Source organism: Perognathus longimembris, chromosome 1 (genome assembly GCF_023159225.1).
Source record: "Perognathus longimembris pacificus isolate PPM17 chromosome 1, ASM2315922v1, whole genome shotgun sequence".
Taxonomy (NCBI): Eukaryota; Metazoa; Chordata; class Mammalia; order Rodentia; family Heteromyidae; genus Perognathus; species Perognathus longimembris.
In genome coordinates this window covers 98,296,661-98,324,258 of record NC_063161.1, presented here as the reverse complement: position 1 = coordinate 98,324,258, position 27,598 = coordinate 98,296,661, and the positions used below count along the sequence as shown (strand labels likewise).

The 27,598-nt window shown below is 42.1% G+C and overlaps 2 protein-coding genes across 3 annotated transcripts in view; one reads left to right on the top strand and one right to left on the bottom strand.

The window, feature by feature from the left end:
- The window catches only part of Pgm5 (phosphoglucomutase 5), a 172,494-nt gene extending 146,606 nt beyond the window's left edge, over positions 1 to 25,888 (top strand). Inside the window, exons 10-11 of the mRNA XM_048332933.1 lie at positions 2,382 to 2,516; positions 24,068 to 25,888. Of these exons, the coding sequence (XP_048188890.1) occupies positions 2,382 to 2,516; positions 24,068 to 24,157 (225 nt within the window). The 3' untranslated portion in view covers positions 24,158 to 25,888. The remainder of the gene's footprint in view (positions 1 to 2,381; positions 2,517 to 24,067) is intronic.
- Positions 25,889 to 26,874: 986 nt separating this feature from the next.
- Positions 26,875 to 27,362, bottom strand: LOC125340987 (PCNA-associated factor-like). Of its 2 annotated transcripts, XM_048332965.1 has the most exons (2): positions 27,184 to 27,362; positions 26,875 to 27,035 (listed from the first exon to the last, which is right to left on the bottom strand). In XM_048332965.1, the coding sequence occupies exons 1-2, from the start codon at positions 27,318 to 27,320 to the stop codon at positions 26,960 to 26,962; spliced, it is 213 nt and encodes a 70-aa protein (XP_048188922.1). In that variant the 5' UTR covers positions 27,321 to 27,362; the 3' UTR covers positions 26,875 to 26,959. The 2 variants fall into 2 exon arrangements, with proteins under 2 accessions (XP_048188922.1, XP_048188913.1); XM_048332956.1 differs by having other exon boundaries at positions 26,875 to 27,362.
- Positions 27,363 to 27,598: the final 236 nt, after the last annotated feature.

Here is a 27,598-nt window from a genome sequence, read left to right as displayed (position 1 = left end):
GTCCATCTCCCAAACAACATGGAACTCCACTGAGATCTTGTGGTTGGTGTCCTGGGAAAGAGAGAAGAGGTAGAATGATCTCCAGTGGTCTGGAGTGTCTGGTCCACCCTGCTGTCATCTTGTCAAGTGTAAAATCGATCCTACCTACCAGATGTTGATTGCAACCATCTTCTATGAGTGTAGGAAGTAATATAACTAAAAAGATGAGATCTCCATGGGATCTCACTGTAAAAAGGCTTAGTTATGAGCAGATGACTCCTGGTGATGGTTTGTTACAACCTAAATTCTTAAGTACCTCCCATTGGGCATAAACAAGTCTAAGAGGTCAATTGTGGAATAGAAACTGAGTGTGGAATATTATCAGAAGAGGTGACCTCAAGTTATTTGTCATATGCAACAGCAGGTGTGTAAGACATCAGTCTTAGGATTGCTTTAACCAATGATTATGACAGAAGAAATGTAGGCTTAACTAAATGCACCTTCCAAAGAGTTTGTGAAACAAACAAACAACTACCACCACCACCAACAACAACAAAAACATTGCTGTAGTTGGGCTCCAGTGGCTCACACCTGTAATTCTAGCTACTCTGGAGGCTGAGATCTGAGGATATCAGGCAGGTAAATCCTAGGAATGCTGATCTCCAATTAACCAATAAAAAAGCCAGAAGTGGAGAGGTGGCTTTGAGTGAGAGGGTGAGGCCCTGAATTCAAGCCACAGTTCTAGTACCTAACCCACCTCCCCAAAAGTAAAACCATTACTGAGAATTTTTGAGGCTATTGTCAGTGTGAACATAATTTGGTACATGTTACTCTTTGAATCCTAGATAAGTCATTCGTTTTCTCCATTTCGGGATTTTGTTGACTATTCTTCTCTCCAGCAGCAAAAGATAGTTAAGAAATTGGCTTCTGATTATCATAAACTGCTCTAGGCTTATGGAGGACAAATTCTGTATCTTCATATACTTAGGACTTAGCCCAATTCCTAACCCATAGGGGCCACTTATAGTGGTCAATGAATCCCAAATTCTCTTATCCTCTTCACAAAGCATTAGAATAACTGGCTGCCAGTTAAGGAAATGGCTTTTATTTGTTTTGGTTGAACCACTCTAAAAGAAACTATAGCATTTAGTTTGGGAATTGGGACAGAAGACTATTCACAGAGAATCACAGTGCTCCCCCCCCCCGTACCCCCAGGGATCACCAGGTGGGGTGGGGGTAAGCAACTGGTAGTCTGACTTATGCAGTAGATATGATACAGTTGTAATAATGGATTATTAACAAGCAAGATTTGAAGCCAGAGGGGGCTCAAGGACAGATTGCTTAGGGAAAAGATCTGATATCAATGCCACCTGAGACTTGTACCAGACATCTACCTGGTGTTTTATTCTTTACTCTTCCTTCCCCTGGTCCCTGATAGCATTCTTATGGACAAGAATTACTTTATTACTCAGGAGACAAGATTTTCTTCACCAGAAGTCTCAATATGATCTTATGGTAATGAATTTTAAATACCTCTTGTCACGGAGGAGAACAAATATAGATAGGATAGACATTTGGAGTCAACAACAAATGAATCTTGGGCAGCAGTAGTAGTTGTGGCCCTAGCTCTGCTCCTATCCCACCCTGTAGCAAGGACTGGCAGGTGAGAAGGAAGGAGAGCTCGATGGGCTGTTATTAGTGACCCCCAGAGCCCAGCTGAGGATCCAGCCTTAAGCATTTTGTTACGGAGCTCTACTGTTACCAGAAGAGTATGGGAATGGGATGGGGGTGGGCAAAAAATGAGCTTCAAGTAAAATCTAGCATTATGTCAAAGCATCCTTAACCTTAAAGTGGGTAAGTTTTTGGCATAGTGGTGCATATCACCCAAGCATGCCGATCTCAGCATTTGAAGGCAGAAGCAGGAAGAGTGTGAGTTCAAGGTCAGCTTGGGGTTAAGATCCCATCTCAAGAATCAAAGAAAAATAAAACAGAGCAATTTTTATCTACTACTCCATAAATTGCTTATTCCCATTGCATCCAGCAAACTTATACATGATGAACTTTGGCTCTGGGAATACTTGCTAAATGTCTTCCTATTCTTGTTGCATCTACTTCTTTCTGATGCTCATGGTACCAAGACCAAGAAAATCTGAGCATCTGTTCCTTGTTTTGCTCCTGACCTCCCACCAACAGCCACAGAGCAGCCAAAATGGAATAAAGACACATAACATATCCAAGGAGCTTTTAGGTTTACCACACTGCCTGACTTAGGTGAGCAACTAGGTCTGATTAGAAACTGTCATCACCTTGTTGAGTTTTAGATCATGCAACAATTCTGATGTCCACTGAAGGTATTATTCATTTGTTATTCATTATGATTCATTTGTTCATTTTGGACTCAGGGTTTAAGGATCATTTTCTCTGATGCATCAAGACTCATCTTTCGGCTCAGTTCCTCCAGCGGTGTGCGGGCCACCATCAGACTCTATGCAGAGAGCTACGAAAGGGACCCGAGTGGCCATGACCAGGAACCTCAGGTATAGAAGTAATGGGTGTCTTACTGTCCCTAGAAAATGGACACCACTCTCCATTTTCTTATATCTGGAAAGATAATATTGAGAGTGCTGACTGAAGGCAAATTGAGTGTGACTGAACAAAGTTAAGTCTCTCTTTGTGGTATTTAAAACAGAAACCTACCGTTCCCTTATCCTCTCTAGTGACATCACACTTCCCAAACCACTTGCGCTGTCCTACAGTGTAACCAGGGTGATGTTACAAAAAGGCATTGTGCACAGATGGATTAAGAAAGTTCCAGGTTAAAGCAGAAATGGGCAGAGCATGTAGTACCTTTCCATCCTTGGCCCTTCCTCTAACCATCACAGGCTTTGTATATTGAGGATGAGGGATAATCGGCCAGAATAATTTGCTAGTGAGTGCATTTTGCCCAAGATAGTACTAAATCCTGCCATAACGAGAATGGGGCTTACTCTCTCTTTCTGAATAAAAGTCTGTTCTATGTCTCGTGTTGGGAAAGGAGAAGCCCAGGGGTGCAAGTGAGTTGGAATATTTCTGGCCTTTCTAGCTCTGACTCACTCTGACTTGAGTCTATTTTTTCCTCAGCATTCTTTTCCCTATTTGCCCAGGGTAACCAGTTATGATACTTGCCTTTAACAAAAAATTACCATTCTCCTTGGACTAAGCCTAGAACCATTAGACCTGGGTAAAAACAATTCTACACATAAATGTGACTGTCTCTAAGGTGGTCCATAAAGCAAAGTAGTAGTTTTTATAAAGCTTACTTTGAAGCCAAAAATCTCCCTGGGCCTGCGTTTAGAAGGCTATGTGGATAAAGAAAGCACAAACACTGCTCTTCTAGTCCCCACTACAGCATATTTTCCACCCCATTAATTGAGTTTGCCAGTTTGAATGGCTTAGGGAATCCCTTTCTTAAAGTTGTTCTTCTGTCTACTGATATTCTCCCTCTCTAACCATGAGGAAAAGTGTTTTATTTTGTCTCAGACCTAATTAGGTAGGCCTGAGTTTTTAGCACATGATCTAGCTTTAAAAATTATATTAAAATAGAACTCCTTACTAAAATAGCATATATCATTGACTCACTAACTTAGGCCCTCTTGCACCAATATACTGAGGTTAGGATACAGAGTAAAAATTATAAAAGAAATCTAAACCCCCAAAGGAAGAGAAGAAGGCTCAGCAGGCCACCTGTGCTCATCACTGCCTAGCCTACCTAGGCCCTTACAGCCAGGCATTTTGAGGCATTTCTTTTTTTGGTCTGTCATGGGGCTTTAACTCAGAACCTGGGCACTGTCCCTGAGCACTTTCACTCAAGGTTAGTGCTCTACCACTTTGAGCCACAGCTCCACTTCTAGTTTTCTGGTGGTTAATTGGAGATAACAGTCTCTCAGACTTTCCTACCTGGGCTGGTTTCAAATTGTTATCTTCAGATCTCAGCCTCCTGAGTAACTTGTATTACAGGCATCAGCCTCCTGCACCCGGCTCATTTTGAGGCTTTTTATTTTGAGGAAGGTGTTTGTTTCCAGTGCCACTTGCCTATCTTCTTAGGGTTGCAGGAGGAAAGGGTATTGGTTAATTGTTAATAAAGATCAAAGATAAGACACACTCCAAAAGTAGTGTATGTGGTACCTGCTACTGTTGATTCAGTGCCTAGCAAGCCAAGACTTGCTTGTGCTGCTTTCACAGCTGCAGAGAGAACCCTGTCTACCTTTTCAGCTTGTTCTTATTTGCATCCTGGAAAGCCATGTACACTCAGTTATCCATTAAAGTAAGTTATCTGCAGAGATTCCATCGGTAATCTTCATCTACTTCAGTAGGTTATTCTTAATGTTTTACCCACCTTAATCCAGTAGTCATCAGCATCCAATTTCCCAAGAGGACAGAAAGTTTCCCAGCTGGCTTATTGATATGGAGCTATTTCCCTTAACACATTGATCATTTCTTTTTGAGACATTTAAAACAAATATGAATAGTATGTTTTCAATATTTACACTGACAGTCTCCTGGAAATATTCATTACTATCCCAGTGGTTCATCTAGGGATATAGTAAATACATATGTGAATCTCTACCCCCTACATTACATAGGTGAATCTCTACCCCCTACATGTAGTTTTTCAGTGATTCGGCCATTTGTTATAAGGTGATGTCAAGTTCATTTCTTTCTACCCCTACATTGTGGATTTCCTGTGATTAAGCTACTTGTTTTAAGATGTCAAGTTCATTTCTTACCTACATAAACCTTTTTTAAAACTTTGTGCTGGTACGGGGGCTTGAACCCAAAACCTTGTGCTCACACGTGGGTTGCTTGCTCACAGGTGGTATTCTACCACTTGAACCATGCTTCCAGCCCAGCTTTTTTGCTAGTTAAAGGTGGAGTCTCACGGAATTTTCTGCCCCAGACTTTGATCCCCAAGGAGGATCAAGCCTTTTGTGAATAGCTGGATTATAGGTATGATCCACCAGTGCCCAGCTTATATTAAAAACCTTTTTCAAATTCATATTTACTTATGAGTTGGTGATAAGTAGAGGAAGGACATGGGAAGGCCTAGAGGAGATAACGGGTTTGTGTTGCCTACTGTCTGTGTGCCTGATCTATCAGTAAGGAAAGCAACTAAAGGTTGATGGCTGGAAAGTTACACAGTTTTTAAAATGTGAGATTAATATTACTGACAGCCAGTAGGCCTTCAATTAGCTCTCAAATCAGCTGGTAATAATTTGAAAAAAAGGTTGAGCCAAAATGGCTTTAATTCACAGGTAACCAAAATGATCCAATTGTTTCCCTCTTCTAGTCTTTCCCAACTTATTAGCAAGGCTGCTAAATTAACCTTGAATTTGCCTTCTTCCCTTGTTCTTCACAACTCATGGGTGGAGTAGCTAATGAACAATAGAAGATCCAAAAGGAAAAGTTTGGTTAAGGGCTAGGATAATTACAGCCTGATAATCAGCTTGGGACTAATCAACTGTTGGCTTGGGTACTCCTGTCATAGGATATAACTACACCCAATCTGCCCCAGTCCTTGGGAGAGACTCATTTCCTTCAACATTCCTCAAAGCGAATGAATTTCTGTTTTTCTGATAAACTGCTCCTAGAAGACTTTGAGGACATACCTAAGTCCTTCTGGATTTGATTCACCTATCAAATCAAAGGCCATCTTGTCATTTTGTCACTACCTGCTCTTAGGAATTTATAATGCAGAAATAGAGAGTACTGAGCTATTTTTGGTTTATGTAGAGATAACATAAATCCAGATACTTTGGAAAGTGAAGAAGGGCACCATGAATATTTATGTTGAGACTGTCCCCAATAAGTCAGGACATATGGCTTCTGTAGAACTGTAGGTCTCTTTAAAGACAGGATTCTGAGAGAGACCCACCCAGGTGTTCAACGCTCTTTAGATGAAAGGCTCTCCACCAGGCTGCACATCCAAACTACCTAAAAAGTTGGGTAGAAATATCAAGGCTTGGGATCACTACCTGCGATTCTAGTTATATTTTTCTGAGATGGAATAGTTCCCATTGCATGAAACTGTCTCACACTTCGTAGTAATTACCTACTTCTAAGCAGTGAATAAATGAACATTGGCAATACCATCAGGAGTCCTCCTGTCAGGGAGGTGTTGAGTAAAATAGGTTGCCATTTTTAAAATAGCTATAATTGTAAAACTCTATTCTAGTGACTTTACAAGTATCTGTTACATGCATCATCCCATTGCCTCTGGAGCAGGATTAGAAACCTACAGTCCTGACTCAGTGGAACTATTGAGACCCATGGAAAAGATCATTTCTAGATTGGAGAGTCAAACTATGCCTTTCTGTTATCCATACTAATGGTCAAGGTCCACAGGAGAGAATTTTCTTCTTCCCTACACCTGAGTGCATGGTATATTGGCAGACTAGTTTTTTGTTTTTTTTATTAGATTTGTCTTGTCATACAAGCCAATTCTTTTGATTCTTTGGGAGTCAACAATTCAGTTCAATTCCATTCAGTCTAGTTCAGTTCAGTTCTGATTATAAAGGACGCAGCTTGGAAACGGCCAAATGGAAAAGATGCACAGGCCAAGATATAGGGAAGGAGTGTGATGGAGTGTGGCACTCAGTGCCCCTCCAGACTAAATGTTCTCTTAGCACTATGACATGTTCCACATCAGTGGATCACAGAAGCAAGTTCTCCAAACCCTATTGTTTAGGAAGTTATGGAGCCAGGGATGATGAATGAAATCATGGTTCTTGGTTGTCAAACTCACCCTTCTCCAGTCCCTTCTCTCCTCCCCTGAAGCCAGGACTTGGGGCTCAATGTTCCAACTCTCTACCTGGGTAGTACCTCTAGCAACCAGCCTCTAGCCTGAAGCCTCCACCAAGAGTCACTTATTTATTATTACATCAGCTATGTTTGGAATGTGAATGGCAAAGACAAGCAAACAAACAAAAAAAAACAGCACTCTGGACCAGGAACTTGGAACAAAGCCCAAATATATTTTTAAATCATTCTCTGCCTGTAAAAGTGGGCAAATGATGAGTTTTCTGTCCCCAATTTGAGCTAGCAATCAATAGCTTTTATGGAACTTTTTTGTTTTTAGTGGTACAGGGGCTTGAGCACAGAGTCTTGTGCTTGCTAGGCAAGCTTTCTACTGCTTGAGCCACTCCTCTAGTTCTGTCAATAAATAGATTTTTAAAACATTTAAAAAATAATGTTCTAAATCCATATTGGTTATTTTTTCAGAGTTTGATAAAAAAAACTGATTCAGATAAAAAAACACGAGAGAATAGAATTAGAACTTGAAATAATGTATGTGATATGAAAGAGTTGTAAGTATAATAGAGTTCATAAATGAAACATAGGTGAACATTCACTTAGCCCCTTCCATTTTCGTGGCAAGATGAAAATGCATACATGTTATTACTTATGCATTTATAAACTTATAAATGTATACATATAAGTATGTCTTTGTATGAGAAATAGAGCTTGATTTTGTAGTCATACTAGTTTGACACACACACACACACACACACACACACACACACACACACACACGTTATTTTGGTATATAGAAAGAAACCCTGCACAGAGTTTTCATATCAGTCATACATGCAAGGAAAACCAGGAGGAAATACTTCACTTTCTTTTTCTCCCTAGAAATGCACATGGATTGTTGCAATATGAAACTGTGAGGGCAGGAGGGAGTGATAGGGAGAGAGTTTAGAAAAGAAACACTTGGTGAAAGACTTAGCTGTAAACTATATGGCCAAGTTAAAGAGCTGGCTCATTCTGTTTGGAAGAGAGGCATGACCTGGTGGTCTTCAGGAATTCAAAAATAATAAGAGGCAGAGAAAGATTACCAGCTGTTCTCCATAGCTAATGAATATGTAATTTGAGGAAATAAGCTCAAGCTGAACTGGAAAGGATTCAGATTGACTGTGAGGACAGTCTCTCAATTGGTGACTGTTCCTGCCCTGGTAAGGAGAGTTGGCTTGTGTTTTTCTAGAAGTTTCTATGATCACATATAAATTAAAATAATTTTTGGGGCTGGGGATATAGCCTAGTGGCAAGAGTGCCTGCCTCGGATACACGAGGCCCTAGGTTCGATTCCCCAGAACCACATATACAGAAAACGGCCAGAAGCGGCGCTGTGGCTCAAGTGGCAGAGTGCTAGCCTTGAGCGGGAAGAAGCCAGGGACAGTGCTCAGGCCCTGAGTCCAAGGCCCAGGACTGGCCAAAAAAAAAAAAAAAAAAAAAATTTTAAATATGGGAAGAAGAAGAAAGGACTGGACAGAGTAATATCTCAAAATACCTCTCAGCCTTAAAATATTGGTTCTTGATTATAATTTTTAAAAAAGAAGAAAAGAAGAAACAAGTTCCAGTCAGGTGGGTTAGATTTCCCTCTAGCGGTATAAAAAGGAATTTAAGACAGCTGTGTTTTTTCAAAGCAGTCACTGGGAACAGAATTCAACTTGGGAAAGAAGCAAACATATACATGTTTTCTATATTTCTACTTATTTAGGTGAAGAATCAGTGGAAAGGAAAAATACCCAGAGCCACAGTCCTTCTTTTCCCCACTTAGATATTGGGGTATGGATCCCCTCTCCCCATCAGTCATCCTGCCAGTAGCATGCTTTGCTTTCCCTGGAGCAGAGAACACTTGCTGAGATGGTGGTCCACTAATGACATGTGAAAAGCTCCCCAGTGTTGGTAACTTGACAGAAGTTTCCTGGGACTGGTGTCAGTGGCAGACCAGGGCTGTTTAGGATTTTGAAGGTAACTAGCCTTTTCCCCTGTCAGACACTGGGGTCAGACCCACTTCAAGAGCCCAAGTATGTGGCAGCCCTGTCCACCCACATTGCGCACTGTCTAGGGTATATAGGAAAATGGACAACAGCTACTACAAACCACCCATGTTGATCCCCACAATGCAGCCATCCCAAATGTCCCTTTATGGCCCTACATGTGAAAGGATCTCTTATTTTAAATCCTATAGCAATATTCTGGCAGTGCCAACTTATCCTACAAACCTATTGGCGTTAAGAACAGAGCCCTGGCTGGGAATATGGCCTAGTGGTAAAGTGTTCGCCTTGTATACATGAAGCCCTGGGTTCGATTCCCCAGCACCACATATATAGAAAAAGCTGGAAATGGCGCTGTGGCTCAAGTGGCAGAGTGCTAGCCTTGAGCAAAAAGAAGCCAGGGACAGTGCTCAGGCCCTGAGTCCCAAGCCCCAGGACTGGCAAAAACAAAATAAACAAACAAAACAGAACAGAGCCCTGAAGAGCTAACAGTTGTATCTCAATTCTGGCTTTAGGTTATGGTTTATAAATCCTGAATCTGGAAAAGACATTCTATTCCCTCTTCCTACTTCTCCATATGTAATTCAAATTAAAAACAAAACAAAAGTAGCTTTAAAGTAAATATGAGGGGAGGCAAATGGAAGGATGACACTCATCCAAGATGCATTATATTCTTGTTGAATTGAAACCCCTTTGGACAACCCCTAAAAATTAAATTAAAAAAAGGAAATCCAATAAAACCTGGATTGTTTTCCATATAATGCAATTCCTATTGTCTAAAATATTAAGTAACAAGTTCTTACCAAAAATAATACTTTTTTTCTGGAGGCTTGGCTTTGCTGTCTGAAACATATGCTTATCTAGCTATTGGTTAACCCAGGGCTGTTCATGTCTGCACATTCCTGAGTCTTGCTGGGTCTTGTTTACTCAGCCTGAAAAGAGAGCATGAATGAATTTGCATTGGTCACACAAGGACTGATCATAACTCCTCTTGCCAGATGAATGGGTTTGACAAGCTGTGCCCAGCACAGTCCAGCTCTTCCAACATCCTCTTTGTTCCAGCCCAGATACCACAGCACAATCAAGTTTCCGTGCCTTTCAGCAGAAAGCTGCTCCCATCTCATGAACTAATGGTGATTCAGGCTTTCTTTAAAGCAGTGCCTTTCTTTGGTGGATAGTAAATCATTGATGGTGCTCATAAACAAGAGGGTGTCTTAGCCAATGAATACTGACAGTGAACCTGGCCACTGGCTGTGACCCTCAGAAGAAAATCTAGGACTAGCCTCGGCCATCAAGGAGCATCTGGAGGAGGCTTTTGCCTGGGTTCCTACCACAGTCGAGCTTAATCCCCGTGGGAAATGCAGCCTCTGGCTGTCAAGGGGAGAAACTTGGCCATCTGGGCTCTCCTGTCAACTTAGGCTGATTTCCAAGTTTGGTGCCTTAGTCCCAGACTGAGAACATGTGTGAGATGCAGGTTGAGGAGTTCTTCCTCCCTTGTTTTTGCCTCCCAGGAATGCTTGGAGGGGCAACGAACTCTGAGAGGACAGCATTTCAATATCAGAATGCTTAGGGCTTGGCTGGGGGGTGGGGAATGTGGCTCAAGTGGTAGAGTGCCAGCTTTGAGCAAAAGATAAGAGACAGTGAGAAGGAGGAAAAGGAGGAGGAAAAGGAAGAGAAGGAGAAGAGGAGTAGTAGAAGAAAAAAGATGTGTAGGCCTTGAGCAAGAGGAAAAGCAAAAGCAATTTGAGACTTATGAAACTCTGGTTTTATGTTCTTTTAGAAGGGGTCTCATTTCTGAGCATGTCTGTTGGTGCCAATCATCCTGTGAGGCATTGTTTGGTTGGCTGACTAGTCAGGAGACCACTGCCATTGAAAAGATAGCTTGTTACAGTTCCCAAGAGAAGGGGATACAACACACCCCCAATAGACCGTATAAGGAGGCATTGGGGCAGCCAGAAGATACAGGAGAAAGGGGGAAGGTTGGGCCTTTATTGTGGTTCCAAGGCAGGACAAACAGGTGTAGGATTCAGTACTTTGAATCATTTCAGCAGGCTCCGAAGCACAGGGACTGTCCTAATTGTCTGGTACCAGGCCTTAGGAAAAGGAGGACAGAAAGTTGTGGTTCAAAGAGTAGAAACAGGTGGAGGTTGGTTTGCACACACATAGCACACTGCTGTGAGATGGTTGCTGACAATCAGCTAACCTTATAGGCCCCAAGTGTCAGCAAGGCCTCAAGATATAACAGCATCAAAATAAACACACATGCCTAATGCAGAGAGGAAAATCGAAAATGACTCATTATGAAGTTTCAAGAGGAAAATATTTGGGGGCACTTGTCGGGGTCTCTAGCCCCCCACGCTCCCCCGACCCACGGGAGAGACGGGAAGGCACACACCAGCCGGACGAGCCAAGAAAGGAAAGGGTTGGCAGGCCGCCCACACCCATCCCTCCCTCACCGGAAGACAATCAGACGGCCTGGGAGACAAGTCAGCACAAGATCTCGTTTATTGGGGAAGTACGTGCCACTAATATAAGGCACAGGAGCCAATCAGGTCTAAGATTGGCAGGAAGGGGAGAGATGAGCTGTCCATCAAAGGTGGAAGAGCTGGGGCATCACAGCCCACAGAACCGCCTCCGGATTATAACCAAAGACACTTGTAGCAGCTGCGCGTTGTTGTTAGGTGCCGCCATCTTAGCCACACGTGGCCCCAAGACTGAGAAACAGGCGGGGCCAGCTAGTTGACTTCCAGGTGTGCCCCACATCTCCCCCTTTTTGTTTTACTGGGGGGAGAGATTGACACTCAAGAGGAAGTCCTATTACTGCGCAGGACAGCTGTCCTTGATGGAGCTCCTCAGCACCCACCAGCAGGTCGTGTCCTCGGCATTCTCGGGGCCTCCATTTCTGCGCCACGCGCTCCCGTTGGGGCCCCACAGCCGGTTGACAAGCAGCTGCGCATTGTCCTCCGCCAACACCTGCAGCGCCATTCTGCGCCATGCGCTCCCTTGCAGGTGCGCCGGTCCCCAGTGGCGCCACCACTCGCCGCTTGCCTGCTGCCAGCGCATGGGAGGCCGCGTCCCACACTAGGCTGCTCTTGTTTCAGGGGCGGATATCCTTGAGGCGCGTGAACTCCCTTGCGCTTGCTCCCGGGCCCGGCCGGCCCCCTTTCCTCTTGCCCTTCTGGCTGCTGCTTTTCCTCTTGGTGGCCTCCTCCTGATTCTTCTCCCGCATCTCGTTCCTCCGGCCAGCTCCGGTGGGCTCTGCACCACTCCTCCAGGCAGCCAGTTCAGCTTTCCACTCTGCTCCTCTAGTCCATCTGGTTCCACTCCACTCCGCTTCACACCTCTGCTCTCTCCTCCTCCTGCTCTTCTCTTCTTCCTTAAATAGCCTTCTTTGTTCATTTTCCTGTCGTCTAAAGCTTAGTGTGAGATTGTCCCATCTTTTCGGGGATACCCTTACCTCAGAAATCGCTTGGCTTGGCTCGATGAATTTTACTTTTAGTGTGAGATTGACCCATCTTTTTGGGGATACCCTTACCTCGGGTCGTCTAAAGCTTAAACCTACACTTCCTCATGCCCCACGTTGGGTGCCTGTTGTCGGGGTCTCTAGCCCCCCCGCACTGCCCCGACCCACGGAAGAGACGGGGAGAGGCACACCCCAGCCGGACGAGCCAAGCAAGGAAAGGGGAAGGGTCGGCAGGCCGCCCGCACCCAGCCCTCCCTCACTGGAGGACAATCAGACGGCCTGAGAGACAAGTCAACACAAGATCTCGTTTATTGGAGAAGTATGTGCCACTAATATAAGGCACAGGAGCCAATCAGGTCTAAGATCGGCAGGAAGGGGAGGGATGAGCTGTCCATCAAGGGAGGAAGAGCCAGGGCATCACAACCCACAGAACTGCCTCCGGGTTATAACCAAAGACACTTGTAGCAGCTGCGTGTTGTTGTTAGGCACCGCTATCTTAGCCACACGTGGCCCCAAGACTGAGAAACAGGAGGGACCAGCTAGTTGACTTCCAGGTGTGCCCCACAGGCACTCTAATAAAATAATTCTTTTTTTCCTCATGTACTGCCAATGTGTTTTTGGCTTCTGAGCTAAAGTTGGACTCTGAAATCAGATACCTTTTGTTTTGTGCCCTATTTCTGCTATTTTTCAGTTCTGTGAAACTGGAAATTTTAGGTTGTCTAAATTTCCATTATTCTATCAATATGGGGATAAAATACCTTTTGTTTTATACAGTTATTGTAATGATTAAGTCAGATTATTGATTAGTCACATAGTTTTATCCAATGCCCGACTCACAATAAGACTCAATAAATGTTAGTTGTCATTAATATTATTATTTCTGCCGTGTGTTTGTGTGTGCCTTTTGTGAGTGTGTCTGTGTGTGTATAGAAGCGCCAGTCCTGGGGCTTGAACTCAGGACCTGGCACTGTCCAGCTTTTGTGCTCAAGACTGTTTTACCACTTGAGTCATAGCTCCACTTTCAGTTTCTTGGTGCTTAATTGGAGATAAAAGCCTCACGGACTTTTCTGGCCTGTGCTGGCTTCGATCCTCAGATGTTAGCCTCCTAAGTAGCTAGGACTACAAGTGTGAGCCACCAGCTCCAGGCTGTCTTTTTTTTTTTTTTAAGATCCAACATTGAGATCTTATTTTTTATTAATAACAATATTGACCAGTTTCCATTCCAATGAGGATAAACAAATATCAGACTATTCAGCAACTTGTTTTGGGGTGGAGTTAACCAGGCTTACACATGCACACACACACACACACACACACACACACACACACACACACACACCCCTGTTCCATTAACATCACAGTGGAAGTATGGAGAGACTTCTCAACAGGACTGACAATGGAGAAAAGTGTCTTCCAAGAGAGCTGCCCGGATGCATTCTTGATATACCATATGGTCCAGAGGTTCAAAATGAACTTGAGATCCTCTACCTGTCTCTGTCTTCTGCCTTTCTCTGCTCATCCTCCCACTCTTCTGGACCTTTCCATCCCTATGATGCATGGAACAAATTCATTCTTTTAAAAACTTTTATTGTTATTATAAAGGTGTTATTATAAAGATTACAGTGACTTTAAATCAGATAAAGACTACCTTTCTCTTTGGACAAATGTCACCCCTTCCTCACTCTCACACAGTTTTTCCTTTCCATCCCCACCCACAAGTTGTGTATTCATATTCAACATAGTGTCCAATATCATTGCTGCATTTGTTCACCCTTTGTTCTCTGTCTTCTTGACTTGGAGGAGGATGTACCAAGTTGAACTCATTTAATGATCCCATTGTATCTAGGACCAAGTGCTATTTGTAGACTGTTCGAAGCTCATTTGCCAAAGAATAATCATTTAAACACTAGAGTTGGTATGAGACAAAGGATAGGTTGGTTGAACAAAAGTTTCTAAAGTTTCCATTGGGGTGGCCACAAAGTACATGTTTATTGGCTTTCAAGTATTGAAAATGAAAACTTGGTTCTTGGAGAAATCAGCAAACTTTTTTTTTTCTGAGCTCCAGTCAGTAGCTTTGATAGCTGTATTAGCTAGCTAGAGTTGCTGTAAAAAAAAAAAACATGTAGGTTAAACAACTAAAACGTATTTCATGGTTCTAGATAGAAGTCAGAGATCAAGTTATCAAAAGGCTAGTTTCGTTCTAAAGAGCCATGAGGACTTTGTTACATATTTTTGAACATGACAATTTTTATTATCTTCAGAGACATACATAAAAGTGAGTTTAGCCACACAGTAGGTTTTGTAAAATGACATGTGCATCAGTGTGTGCTCATGTATACTTATTTATGTGTGAATTTCCAAAAGTCTCTGGAAACCTCCAAGTTGGTCTTCTGAGATTGACTTTCCTAGCTTCTGATTACAACCAAGCATGAGAGGAAAATGTCTGTCAATATGTTCGCACTCATAAAGTTATATTCTTTATCATATATTCAGATCCATCCATCCTTCCTTCCTTCTCTCCTTCCTTCCTTCCTTCCTTCCTTCCTTCCTTTATTCCTTCCTTTCATTCATTCTTTCTTTCTGTTTTTGGTCACCAGACTTGAACTCTGGGCCTAGGTGTTGTCCCTGAGCTCTTCAGCTCAAGACTAGTAGCACTTTACCCCTTGAGCCACAGAACCACCTCTGGTTTTCTGGTAGTTAATTATCTGGAGATAAGTGTTTCTTGCCTGGGCTGGCTTTGAACCGCAATCCTCAGATCTCGGCGTTCTGAGTAGCTAGGTGTGAGCCACCGGCACCCGGCCAGGTATTCAACTTATTATTGGAGAGTTTCTTCTTTTTCCTACTTAAGTTTCCTGCTTACGTTTCCTACTTAGGTTTCTGTAAAAATGGAGCCGGGTGCTCACACCTCTAATCCTAGCTACTCAGGAGTCTGAGATCTAAGGTCATGGTTCAAAGCCAGCCCAGGCAAGAAAATCCATAAGATTCGTTCCTCCAATTACTCTTATCCATGAGTCTTTTATCTCTAATGAAAAGCCAGAAGTGGCACTGTGACTCAGGTGGTAGAGTGCTAGCCTTGAACAAAAGGAGCTCAGAGACATCGTCCAGGCCCTGAGTTCAAGCCACAGGACTGCAGAGAGAGAAAGAGAGAGACAGAGACAGAGACAGACAGAGAGACAGAGACAGAGACAGAGAGACAGAGAGAGAATGCCAGAAGGAAAGGTATAGAGTAAAAAGAGAGAGAGAGAGAGAGAAGTAGGGGAGCATCCTGGTAAACATGGCAGCATATGGGCAGCAACCATGAGTCATGTCAGCAGGTACCCACACCAGTGTATGTGCATTTGTGAACCAGGCTTCCAGAGGTGGGTAAGAGGGCACTGTTACATTTCAGATGCTTTAACAGTGACCCTTGGATTCACATACTAAGGAAGCTCCATATCCCTTAGGACTAAACAAGTCTATTTTTGCTATGTATCCCTTATTTGCTTTTAATTACATCATAAGGAATGACATGTGACAACATAGTGTTCCCAAAATGCTGAGCTGATGATGTAGGATGTTTCATACTGTCATTGACTATGGGGCACTTCTCTCTTTGTGGATCATTCTGCTGATTCCAACTGTTGTTGGCATGGTACATCTCATACTAACATCATTCAGAATTTATAGTTATGGTGAGTTCACCTTCCTCTTTTTTGTTGTTGTTTTTATTTTGTGCTGGTCCTGGGGTTTGAACTCAGTGCCTGGGTACTCTTCCTGAGCCTTTCTGCTCAAATCTGGTGCTCTACCACTTGAAGCACACTTCCATGTCTGGCTTTTTGCTGGTTAATTGGTGAAAAGAGTCTCACAGACTTTCCTGCCTGAAGTGGCTTTGAACCACAATCTTAGCCTCCCGAATATCTAGGTTTGCAGGCATGAGCCACAGGCATCCAGCTCTCATTTTCCTCTTACTGGATAGAATTACTAAAAAGTTATCAAGCAGGAATGTTTTACACTGTCTGTGGCCCTACTTGGAGCTCTGGCTGTGCAAAATGCAGTTCTTAGATGGGAGCATGGGCGTCAGCTGCTTCTTTGAAATGGATAAGCTCATCCTGGATCAACTGAATCAGGTTTTGCACTTTAACACACTCTGCAGGTGCCTGGTGTGCACATTAAAGTTACAGAAGTCTTTCATAAATGAACTCTGGGGTCCTTACTTCCGCCTCTGCTTAGCAGGATTGACTCTCTTTTCAGACCAGGCAAACCCTTTAAGGTGAAACCAACTAGGAAGCAGGTATAGGGGAGGTATAGGGGTATCTGACCTCAGTTATTCCCTTTCAGGCCTGAAAAATTGTTAAGAAATTTACAAATATATATGTCTCTCTCTCCCTCTCTTTCTTTCTCTCTTTTTTTCTCTCTCTCTCTCTACACACACACACACACACACACACACACACACACACACACACACGGAAAATAGAGAGAAAGAATAGAGGAAAAATACAGAAAAATATATAGAAAAATACCTAGAAAATCACAAAAAATGTTTCGACGAGCCTTTGAAGATCTATCTCAGCTTCTCAGGTCAGTTAGCAAAAAGGGAAACAAGAAAATCATTTTTATTTGGGGTGGGGGCAGTGGGGGAGGGTTTGTCTCCATGGAAACCCATCTTAGTATTCAATTCTTCAATCCTAGACTGTTTTCTTCACAGTTATTTCAGTTGCCCCGAGAGCTTCAAAATAAGCCCTGGATGACATAAAGGAAGTCACTAACTTGATTTCTTCCAAGACATGAAACCTTGCTAAATTTGTGGATAGACTAGTCTGGCACAATTTTAATTATACTAGGTTACATCAGTTGTTCACCCCCATTTAAAGGTGATATGGCAACTGTCTTAAAGGGAAAGAAAAAGTTCCTGTGACAAAATAGCCTTCATAAAATGTAATTGTCATTAAAGCTTGCTGATGTCTTTATATGGCAAAGAGTAAACTCTGTTAGAGGCTCATGTCTACATCCATCAGTACCTGCTATGAATGCCTGTCCCATTGAACTGCCTCTTTTCTGAGGCTCAGGTGGCTCTCAGCACCAGTTCTTCTTTATATGATGCTTCTATGGTTCAACTCTGCTCCGTGGGAAAGTCCCTTGTTACTGCTTGAGAACCAGATCTAAGTGCCAACTGCTATGCCATTGGTTCACTTGGTGCCAGCATTTTCTTTTCAACTGAAGGTGTTTTCTTTGGCTGGGTATAGGGACCCAGCCACACAAATAGAAACAAGGCTGGTTTTTATAAGACTGGGAGTGTTTTATTGATACAAAGAGATGTTGCCTTTGACTTAAGTGGTCTGAGGTGGGTTTCATTCAAACTACCAAGGTCACACTGACATTCTTAACCTCTCTTTTATCTTATCTTCTGTCAGAAAAGAAAATACAAATTTCCTTTTATGGGCAAAGGAGCTGAGGCCACAGGGGTTGTTGTCTATCTACCAAAGGCCAACCTGTGGCAGTAGAATGCCAGTCCTCCCCCACTTCCACTGCTGAGATAGCAAACTGTGTTCCCCATACAAGAGTGCTCATCAGTATATGTCATTGCTTGCTTATTATATATGGGACAAGGTGACTCCTAAGGGGCTTGGGGGCCGTCAAACTGAAATTGGAGTTTTTAGACCCCCAAACCAAACCCCAGGAGTTGTATATATCAAGTCTGGCCATACAACCCTATAAAGAGACATAGCGAAAGGCACGAGGAAGGAGATTTATTATGTGGCAGCCATAGGAAGGTAACGCTAAAATACATTTTCTTGGTATGGTCATGGAGTTACATGCTTAAATAGTCCGAACACGGGGGCGGGGGGGAGGGGGCAAAACATATGCATAAAGAGGTTCACCCACTGGTTGGGCTTGGTTAATCATTAATTTAGATCTTCCCATTGGGAAGGTTTCCAGAGAAGTTGTTATCCCTGCCATGACTGGTGGGGGGGTGGGGGAGGTCTGGGTGTGAGAACCTCTTTTCTGTCCAAGTAGTTTGCTTACTCTCTGTTAATCATCAGAGTTGTTTTTCTGAGAAGTTCCTGCTTTGGCCAGGTGGCTTGGCCCTTGTTAAGTACATTTTAGGTACATCCCTTTTCTGCTGTGTTTTATTGAAGGCAACCTATTAGAAGCTTCTTGAACTTTTGTTATAGCCTGTTTATTAAGCCATATCCTTTTGCGGATTGTGAATCTGAGTTCAGCCGATGGGAACAAAGGGGTGGGGCCTGCTGGGTCAGGGGTAAAAAGGGGGTAGCCTGCCTATTCTGTGTGTTTGCTTGCCAGATTTTTGGATCATGGCACATCCTTCTGCAGAACTAAATTTTGCCTTGTGGAGTTCCTTTCAAGTCGCTAACCTTATTCCTAGTGTGACACCCCAACATCCTATTTTAACAATGTCCTGAGGAGGCTCTATTATTCCTTAGGGGTCATTTCAACCCCCATAAAGATGTTATTGATCAATGATAAGTCCTGCTGTCCTTTCCAGATTCCAGCAAAATGGCTACAGAGAGAATGACTTAGAACAGAGACACTTACAAAATGGAGCTTTTCTCTTGCTTTCAGTTAATTCATGGGCCCAGCCAAAAAAAAACCCAACTAACCAAACAAACAAAACACCTCTCTTTAAATATCTTATTCTTGTATACAAGGCGAGCACTCTTGCCACTAGGCCATATTCCCAGCCCCCTTATTCTTAATATCGTTCAGTCCTGTAGGTACTCATGCAATTCACTGATATATTACATATGAGAAAACTTTGGTCCTGAGAATTTCACTTATTATTTCCAAATAGTGTATTGCAGCCTAGAATCCAGAGCACCTGGTCTTAATTAGGATACTATGCTATGTGCCATGGAAATACTACAGAGATGCTCTCTTAACTATGAAAAATAAATTGAAGCTACTCACAGTATCTATCTTCAGCTTGGTATTAAATAAAACCCAACCCATCCTCCAAAAATATTCTTAGATGTAATCCTGATGCCTTGCAGGAAGTCAGATCTCCTATTCAAACCACCTGCTCTCTTTTGTTTTCAAATCCTTCCTGCTTAGGAAACCAAATCCTCTGAAAGTCAAGAAATAACACAATATGACTTGTAACTGGTTACAGCAAGGAGGTTGGGGGAAAAGGGGAAAGTTGTACAAGGGACTGCCAATTCCAGAGCAATATCACCCTGCTCAGGTTGGAATGAAAGAACAAAGAGTACTTGGCTTCCATCATCTGTCCAGGGAAGGTCCCTGCCTTAGTAATTCTCAAGGTGGACGGAGAAAAGAACTCAGACCCTTAAGATTCCATCCAGTAGTTTTCCCTGCTGACATGGGCCTGGAGCCTAGGTATCTCTGCTCTAAAGCTTCCCTCTTTGAGTGGCTTTGCAGATTATTGTTGGGTTCAGCAGGGAGAGACAGTCTGGCTTACAGAGTTGTTCCTGAGTCATTTCCGTATAGACAGTGTATTTGCCTGACATGGAACAGAGTTTGGTAGGGTCTCAGTTTCTTTCCTCCTCAAAAGAGAAGGTCCTCATCCAGCATGCCAGCTCTACCCAGTGGTCCTGAAACTGCTCATAGGAAAGATTTCTGTATTAGAAAAAGAGAAAAATTAAAATAGAATACCCTAGAGTTTTTGGATATGTAATTAGGTAAAAAGTCCATACTCCTTATTATTAAAATCACTTCATGTCTTCTGCCACCCTGTACCACTAACATACACATCATCTACCACATTGCTCCAAGGGACAGCTGTTCATGGAGATGCCAGGCAGACTGCAAAGCATGGTCCCCATGGAAAACTCTAGGGTTCAGAAGTCCAAAAGACAGACTGATAACTCACTAACCTGAATAAGGCAGTAGAGTGTAGGACAATTGAATATTGTGGGTTTGAACTGGAGTGTTTTCTAATGCATTAATGTGATATAGATACTTTTAATTTTATTAAAAATAGAAAATCATAATGTATCCTCAATAGCTATTAGACTGCCCGTTTGGCTGCTAGGAGTTATCCTTGTAGGTTGCAATAGAGATGTTCAAGTATTAGCTCAGTTTGGCCAGTAGTTTGTACAAGAATAGCGAATGCTTGTGCCTGTGTGCCATGGACAGTTCTGTTTCCTATTCATTTGCTCATTTAGTCCTCACCTGCTGTAGTAAGTGCCCTTTATTCCATGTAAGGAAAATGAATGTATAAAGAGGTTTATGTGACTTTACCCAGATTGCATGGCTCACCAGGGACAGAGCCAGGCTTTCATCCAGGGTGTTGAGCATTCAAGTCCACACAGTCTGGTCTATTCTGCCTGTCTTCAGCTAAGGACCACAGGTTTACAGGACTGGCTCCCAGACCTGGGTATGCAACAGGATCATGACGGTGAAAGGCAGTTCCTTGCTGGGTTTGCAGGAATATGGATTTTTCATCGCCATGGCTACAGACCACACTAGGATCATCAGCTGATTCTAAGCTGGTCCTCAGGTAGCAGAAATAATTGATCAATTTATGGGAAACCTGTGGGTGCTTTTACTTCACCTGGAAGAGCAAGACTTCCTGGATCAATAAGCAGCAAGCCTAGCTGATCACATTATTGTTCTAACCATAGCCACCCAGATTTTCAAAAGAGACAGGACTACTAATCTACATTTTGGCTTCAGAAATCTTTTAGGGAGCAAAGAGAGAAAGTGGAGGCAGAGTCCAGAGTCCTCAGAATAACAGATTGGAGAGACAGTCATCCCAACTGGCTTTTTCCCCCTTCCTTCTGGTTTCAATTCTGCAGTGGTTTCTGCTAACCAGTTTGTAAGGGTGGGGGGATAGATTCATTTTTCATTCAACTAGGGAGCATATTCTGCATGAAGGAATCCTTTGAAGTGATAATACTTGATGGAGAAAAAAATGTGAAGACATGATAAAGATGTTTAGGAAACATGTTGATCTGAAACAATTAGGGTTCCTCATCCTTGTGCAGTGTTCTTAGCTGCAGAAGGATGAGGTGGAAGACCCAGAAAGAAGAGAGGAAAAAGGAGCTGGCGATCGAGGAAACATTTCTGTGAGATTTAAGGTGGGAATTCTCACCAATTAGTTTGTATTTACTCACTAGAATGCTGAAAGAGCACAGAGGTTTTGTCCAATGACTCTCCACTGGGCCCACATAGGCTAGCCAGTGAGCATGGATGTGCCCTCATGACACTTCTCCATGATACTTCCATGCTCAGTGATTTCCTAGTACTTCCATGTGTGGAGCCAAATGAAGTTCACATTTGAACAAGTAGGAAAATGGCCTTCTGACCTCTATATTTTAACTTTGGATTTATAGTCTCAATGCCCTCCCTCACCTCCTAAAACCCAAAACCAGAGAGGGCAGTGAAAAGGAGCCAATGTTGTTTCTATCAGGTGAGACACAGAAGTCCCAAAATGCTGCCTTATTTTCCTTCCATTCACCTCTTTGGGTGAAACACAAGTGTTTCCCCCTCACAAGAGAGTATGAAGGTCTACTTTCTATGTTGGCAAGATAGATTGATTTTTCTAAGTTTCTTTGTTTTGCGTTGTGGTCAGTTGTAGGGCTTGAACTCTGGGCCTGGGAGCTATCCTTGAACTCTTCAGCTCAAGGCTAGCACTCTACCACTTGAGCCACAGCACTACTTGTGATGTTTCAAAGTTTTGTATTCTAATTCTCATTTATTTAGAGGCACTTTTCACTGTTAGTTTTGGTCCATTTTGGATCAAGACAGACTGATAACATGAAAAGGGGGATTAAAATAGGCTGGGTATGGTGACAGATGCCTGTAAACTCAGCTACTCAGAAGAGAGATGTAAGAGGATCAAGGTCTGGAGGCTGGCCTGAGCAAAAACATGAGACTCTGGAAAACAAATTAAAATTAAAAGGACTAGGGTATGATTCAAGTTATTTTATTTTTTTTTATTTATTTATTTATTTTTTTTTGGCCAGTCCTGGGCCTTGGACTCAGGGCCTGAGCACTGTCCCTGGCTTCTTCCCGCTCAAGGCTAGCACTCTGCCACTTGAGCCACAGCGCCGCTTCTGGCCGTTTTCTGTATATGTGGTGCTGGGGAACCGAACCTAGGGCCTCATGTATCCGAGGCAGGCACTCTTGCCACTAGGCTATATCCCCAGCCTGATTCAAGTTATTTTAATAAAGAGAAGTTACTTCATAGCTATTTGTTATTGAGACTACATAGTTGAAGTATATGAAATAGCCACAAATATATTAAGTTACTAGTCTTACTTCTAGGTTAGTCTTTGTAAAGTACAGCTCTAATGGTATTGTTAGCTTTCAGCTTGATGAACTTTAATAACTGCCCTTTCTTAATGAATTAAATCTGGGCACCTTATTCTACCATTTAGAACCTTAAAAATCAGTCTGTCTTGCATATCTTTGAGGATTTATGTCCATACACCTCATTCAGGGCATCCTGAACCCTGACTGTCTTGTATCCTATACATTACCTTGTGCTTTTGCTGTCTAACTTAGAACACAGTCACTCTCATCATGCTTGCTCCTGTTGAGAATATTTTAAGCCTAACCTTCCGAAAGTACAAGCTTTATTTTTCTAAATATGGGATTTTTGTTTGCTCCTTTGCTCCTGTATTGCCAGCCATCTTCCCTATCAGGCTCTCTGTGTTAGCATCTTCTTGAAATGGACTGACTTCATTTTCATGTCAATCTACTTATTTGTTATAGAGTTTACCTCAGTGATCTAATATGGTGAATGATGCCATCTGGAAAATATAAATACACCATAAAAACAAATTCAATAAAAACATAAGGTGACATTTTCTAGTTGGGTACTTCTTCCTAAGGCCTGAAGTATCTTGGTTAAAGTATTAAAGATTGTCAGCAAATTAAGTGTCTGTTGACATCAGAAGGATTGAAGGAGAAGGGGGAGTAGACCGACTTCCTCACTCTTTTATGAAGTGATACTAAATCCGTGCACCAATTAAATCATCCTTAGTGATATGTGCTCCACATGAGCACACTTGACCTAGGATTCACAGCTACAAGGCAACAAATGATTCTCATTCACGTCACATCTCTAGCCCATGTAAGGATCTATTCTTTGGGCCTTTAAACCACCATCCTTGCATAGGAACACTGAGGGCCCTCCACAGCCATAGTATTGTAAGACAGGAAGAAATATCAGTGATTTGTACAGCACTAACAGTGGCGCCACTTTCTCCAAACATCAGGATGATTGGTTCTTCAGATCCAGATTTTTAGGATGAAGAATGAGCAGTTTCCCTCAAATTGCATGTAGGACTGGAGTTTTGCTGATCATCTTTATTCACATTCATGAAATGCTTTCATGTCCTAGTAGGCCTAGTCACTGTGTGTGTGTGTGTGTGTCTGTCTGTGTCTGTGTGTGTCTGTGTGTGTATTTGCAATACTGAAGATTGAATCTAGGGCTTTCTGCATGAAAGTTAAGCACTCTACCACATGGGACATGCCTTCAGTCCTTTCATATTTTTAAATTGTTTTTGAGATAGGGGCTCTCTAACTTGGTTCAAGCTGTCCACAAATTTATAGTCCTCTTGTCTCAGACTCTGGAGTAGCTGAGATTACAAGCATACCCACCATACCCACTTCGGTTCCCTATCTTGGTAAAGTTCTTTTGAAAATCAATTAGTAAAACTTCATTGAGCACCATCTGACCTACTTCTTTGCCCTGCCCACTCTACTCTCCTTTGAAGGAGTGAGAAAGGGTAAACTGTCCTATTCTCCTGGCTGCCTATAAACTCTGCAAACTGGAATTTGAATCTAGCCCTCTTCTGCCTGTGATTCAAGTTGTTCATAAATGTTCTTCTTCCTTTCTTAGGCAGTGCTGAGCCCTCTCATAGCCATTGCACTGAAAATATCCCAAATTCATGAGAGAACCGGTCGCAGGGGACCCACTGTCATCACCTGAACTGAGAAGAAAAGATCTCCCACCAGCCACCAGCGCCTGAGAGTGCTCAGCAGGAGATGCCTCCCCAGGCCTTCTTGCTACCTGTTGTGCCTCTTATGCCTTGGAAAAACAAAAGTTCTTTTGCTGTTGGGGGTAAAGGGTGGGTGGAAAAACAGAAAAAAAAAAAAAAAGGTCTGTTTTATTTTTGTTTGTTCAGTTCCTCTAAATGCCTCCTCCTTTAGTTTTCTTTGAATCTACACTCTCATTGGATATCTATGTGTATTTTATCACACTGAGGGGGTCTTCCTTTTGGAGAAAAAAAAGTAAACGAGCTAGGCAGCTGTCAATCACAGTCTTTGTGTGACAATGCATTGTGAGCACAGGTTCCACATGAAACACACACACACACACACACACACACACACACACACACACACACACACACACACATGGAAGAGGGCCAGCTTTCTGTTCTAAGTCAAGTCTAATATTGGACAAGGTTTTAGATCTCATGGCCTGCCTCATTGCCAGCAGCCACCCATGACCAACATCCCCCAATCTACCTTCACTCTCATCTTCTAAAGGTTTCTACTAATCACAATGGCATACTTCCAATGAGACATATCAAAGGATGTTTCTCTCTCATACAGTATAGGTGGTATTACTTTACCTCCTAAAGCTACCTTTGTCCCTTCAAATATAGCCATTTACTGTGTAGCTAGGGAGGAGACTGTGGAAGAGACTAAATGAATGCTTACATAGGTAGCAGTGGGGAGGGGGGGGGGTTCCATGATTACATCTCACACAGGTTTGTATAAATTCTTCTTGAGAAGACAAAAACACATGTGTGCACTAGTTCTGACATCTCCACTGAGGCCTATTTGCATGCTCTTGTTTGGATATAGTTCTCATCTTACTTGCAATGCCTAAAGAGGAAGAGTTGAAATGCTGTGAAAGTAGGAAGTCAAGTGGTGCCAGAAGGAATTATAAGAGAGAATAGATGGATTGAGTGGGAAGGAAATATTATGGAAGAGTATGGCCTGATGAGAAGAGGCAGAGGGCTATATTGGCTTTCTTTGCCTAGGGAAAAAAAAGGATCTTTCAGCTCCAGTAAGCTCCTCTGTGCTCCTCTGTACTGGGGCAAAAACTAGATCATGTGATGTGTTTGCATATGTTTTGCTTCCTTGGGAACAGCACGCTCACCATGTCATCTGTGGAGATGACCTACTGCACTTTGACTGTTAAGCAATGCCTTATTGCTGTAGTCAAGGTGAACACAAGCAAGGCAACATTCCCAGCAAGGTATTTGTTTCTATTTTCTGTCTGTGCTCTGTCAAGAACGTGTTAGGACATTTTAGCAGCAATAAAAAAAAGAAACTCTTGTTTTTGCCTTATTCAAGAATTGTGGGTTTCAGCTCATTTCATTTTGTTTCACCACTTGATTGACTTTCATTAGTGGCCAATTGTACTGAAAAATCTGCCTTTCAGAATACTTTCAAGGACTGTTATTCATTATGATGACCTGGGAAATGTATCGAATACATGGAAACAAGAAAGGTGAATTGCTCAGAATTGCCTTTGGGGGTCAGCAAAATTTAAAGTGGCATCTAGTCTTTATTGTAAAACAGTCTTTATTTCATAATAATAGGAAGCTGGCCTTGAATTGAGATTATAAAGGGGATGTATTCAGTGAAATAAAATTTGCTTTATAGCTTGCTTCTGGTGATCTCTCAAGTAAAAGATGCTGATATTCATCCATCCATTCATTAATGGTGGAGTGTGATGGCTAAAATAATCTGACACTTTTTTTGTGAAGTAGTCATTTATTTCAAACAAATTTCACAAAACCTTTCTTGCTAAAACATGGATAGTTTACAGTCTATCAGTAAACAAAAAGTATGATGAGGAAGCAAGAATTTATTAGCAATATTATACCCACTTCTCTTCAGTTATATCCTCAGTACCACATAAACAAATTTTTTAAATAAAAAATCTACTCTTAATGTAGTCTATATAATCTCTTTTGTGGACTCTATGCTAGTTTTTTGTTGTTGTTGTTGTTTTGTTTTGTTTTGTTTTTTGGCCAGTCCTGGGGCTTGGACTCAGGGACTGAGCACTGTCCCTGGCTTCTTTTTTTTGCTCAAGGCTAGCACTCTGCCACTTGAGCCACAGCACCACTTCGGGCCATTTTCTGTATATGTGGTGCTGGGGAATCGAACCCAGGGCCTCATGTATATGAGGCAGGCACTCTTGCCACTAGGCCATATCCCCAGCCCCTCTATGCTAGTTTTTTTAAATCTTTTCACTGACATTTTAGAAGTGTTCATTATCATTCATTTAAACTTAAGACCAAAATGTCTTGAACATTTTTTAAAGAGATACCCATCATTTTTTCAACATTATGTCTTTAGCCTCTTTCTGAAAAATGATTTCATCTAAATTTAAATAGTACTGAATTCTTTGATGTGTAAAAGTCTGTTTTCTTTTAAAGCAAATACAATGAATAGAAATATGGCCCAATTCCAATAACTAATTGTTCACAAAAATGGCATCAGTACAAAGATTTAAACCTCAAAATAGCAAATTAGTAATTAGATGATAAAATCTGATTTTTGATGAAAACAGAAGCTTAATACTAGTCAAAGAAAACATATTGCATTAAATTGAATACTGAGCTGAAATTATTTTACTAATTCTTCAATTCACAAATACTTACTTTTGAACAATTGTTAGCCTCACTTTTTAAATTAAATGCCTATATAAGAAAGCCATTTGGACAAACATCTTCACAAACTTCTAGGATACCAGATTAAACACCAGACATTATTCAAAGATGAATAATACAGTTCTATTCGTTTTCATCATCTGAGTGATCAGGTTGCAAAGGACATGTTCTTTTCTTTGTTTTTCCTAAGCCACTGGGTCCTGCTTCTTCAGGAATCTGATTTTCTTTTTCAGAACCTTTAGGAGACAGCCTGAAGAACTCTCCAATTCCTTTTTGCCACTTGGGAGTTGGGCGTACACAAACTGGATTCCCTCCTGCATACTTGTTTTCAGCTTTCCTGGATGAAGGAGATGGATTGTTGATGGCAGAGGTGGAGGAGCCAAGCACCTTCCTGGGGGCGCAGGAAGTCACCACTTTTCTGTAGGTGCTTGGGGCACTGTCTGCTTTAGTCCGCACCATGTCCTAACAAAAGGAGACAAAGCCCTAGTTCCGGGTGATTGAGTGGCCATGGATCCCCTGACACATTTTTAGGCTTATCAGCTCTACATAGGTATTTTTTTTCTCAAGTTGCTGAATATTTAACCACCTGTAACTTTTAAGTCCAAATGTAAATTAGTTCAAACCTGATTTCTTTTTTAAAATCTGGAGTCATGTGCATCAGTAGCTCAAATATATATATATATATATATATATATTCAGCTACTCGTTCATTCATGCATTCATTCATTCACCAAACA

Coding starts and splice junctions, on each gene's coding strand:
- LOC125340987 (XM_048332956.1), bottom strand. CDS start 27,320: ATGGTGCGGACTAAAGCAGACAGTGCCCCAAGCACCTACAGAAAAGTG.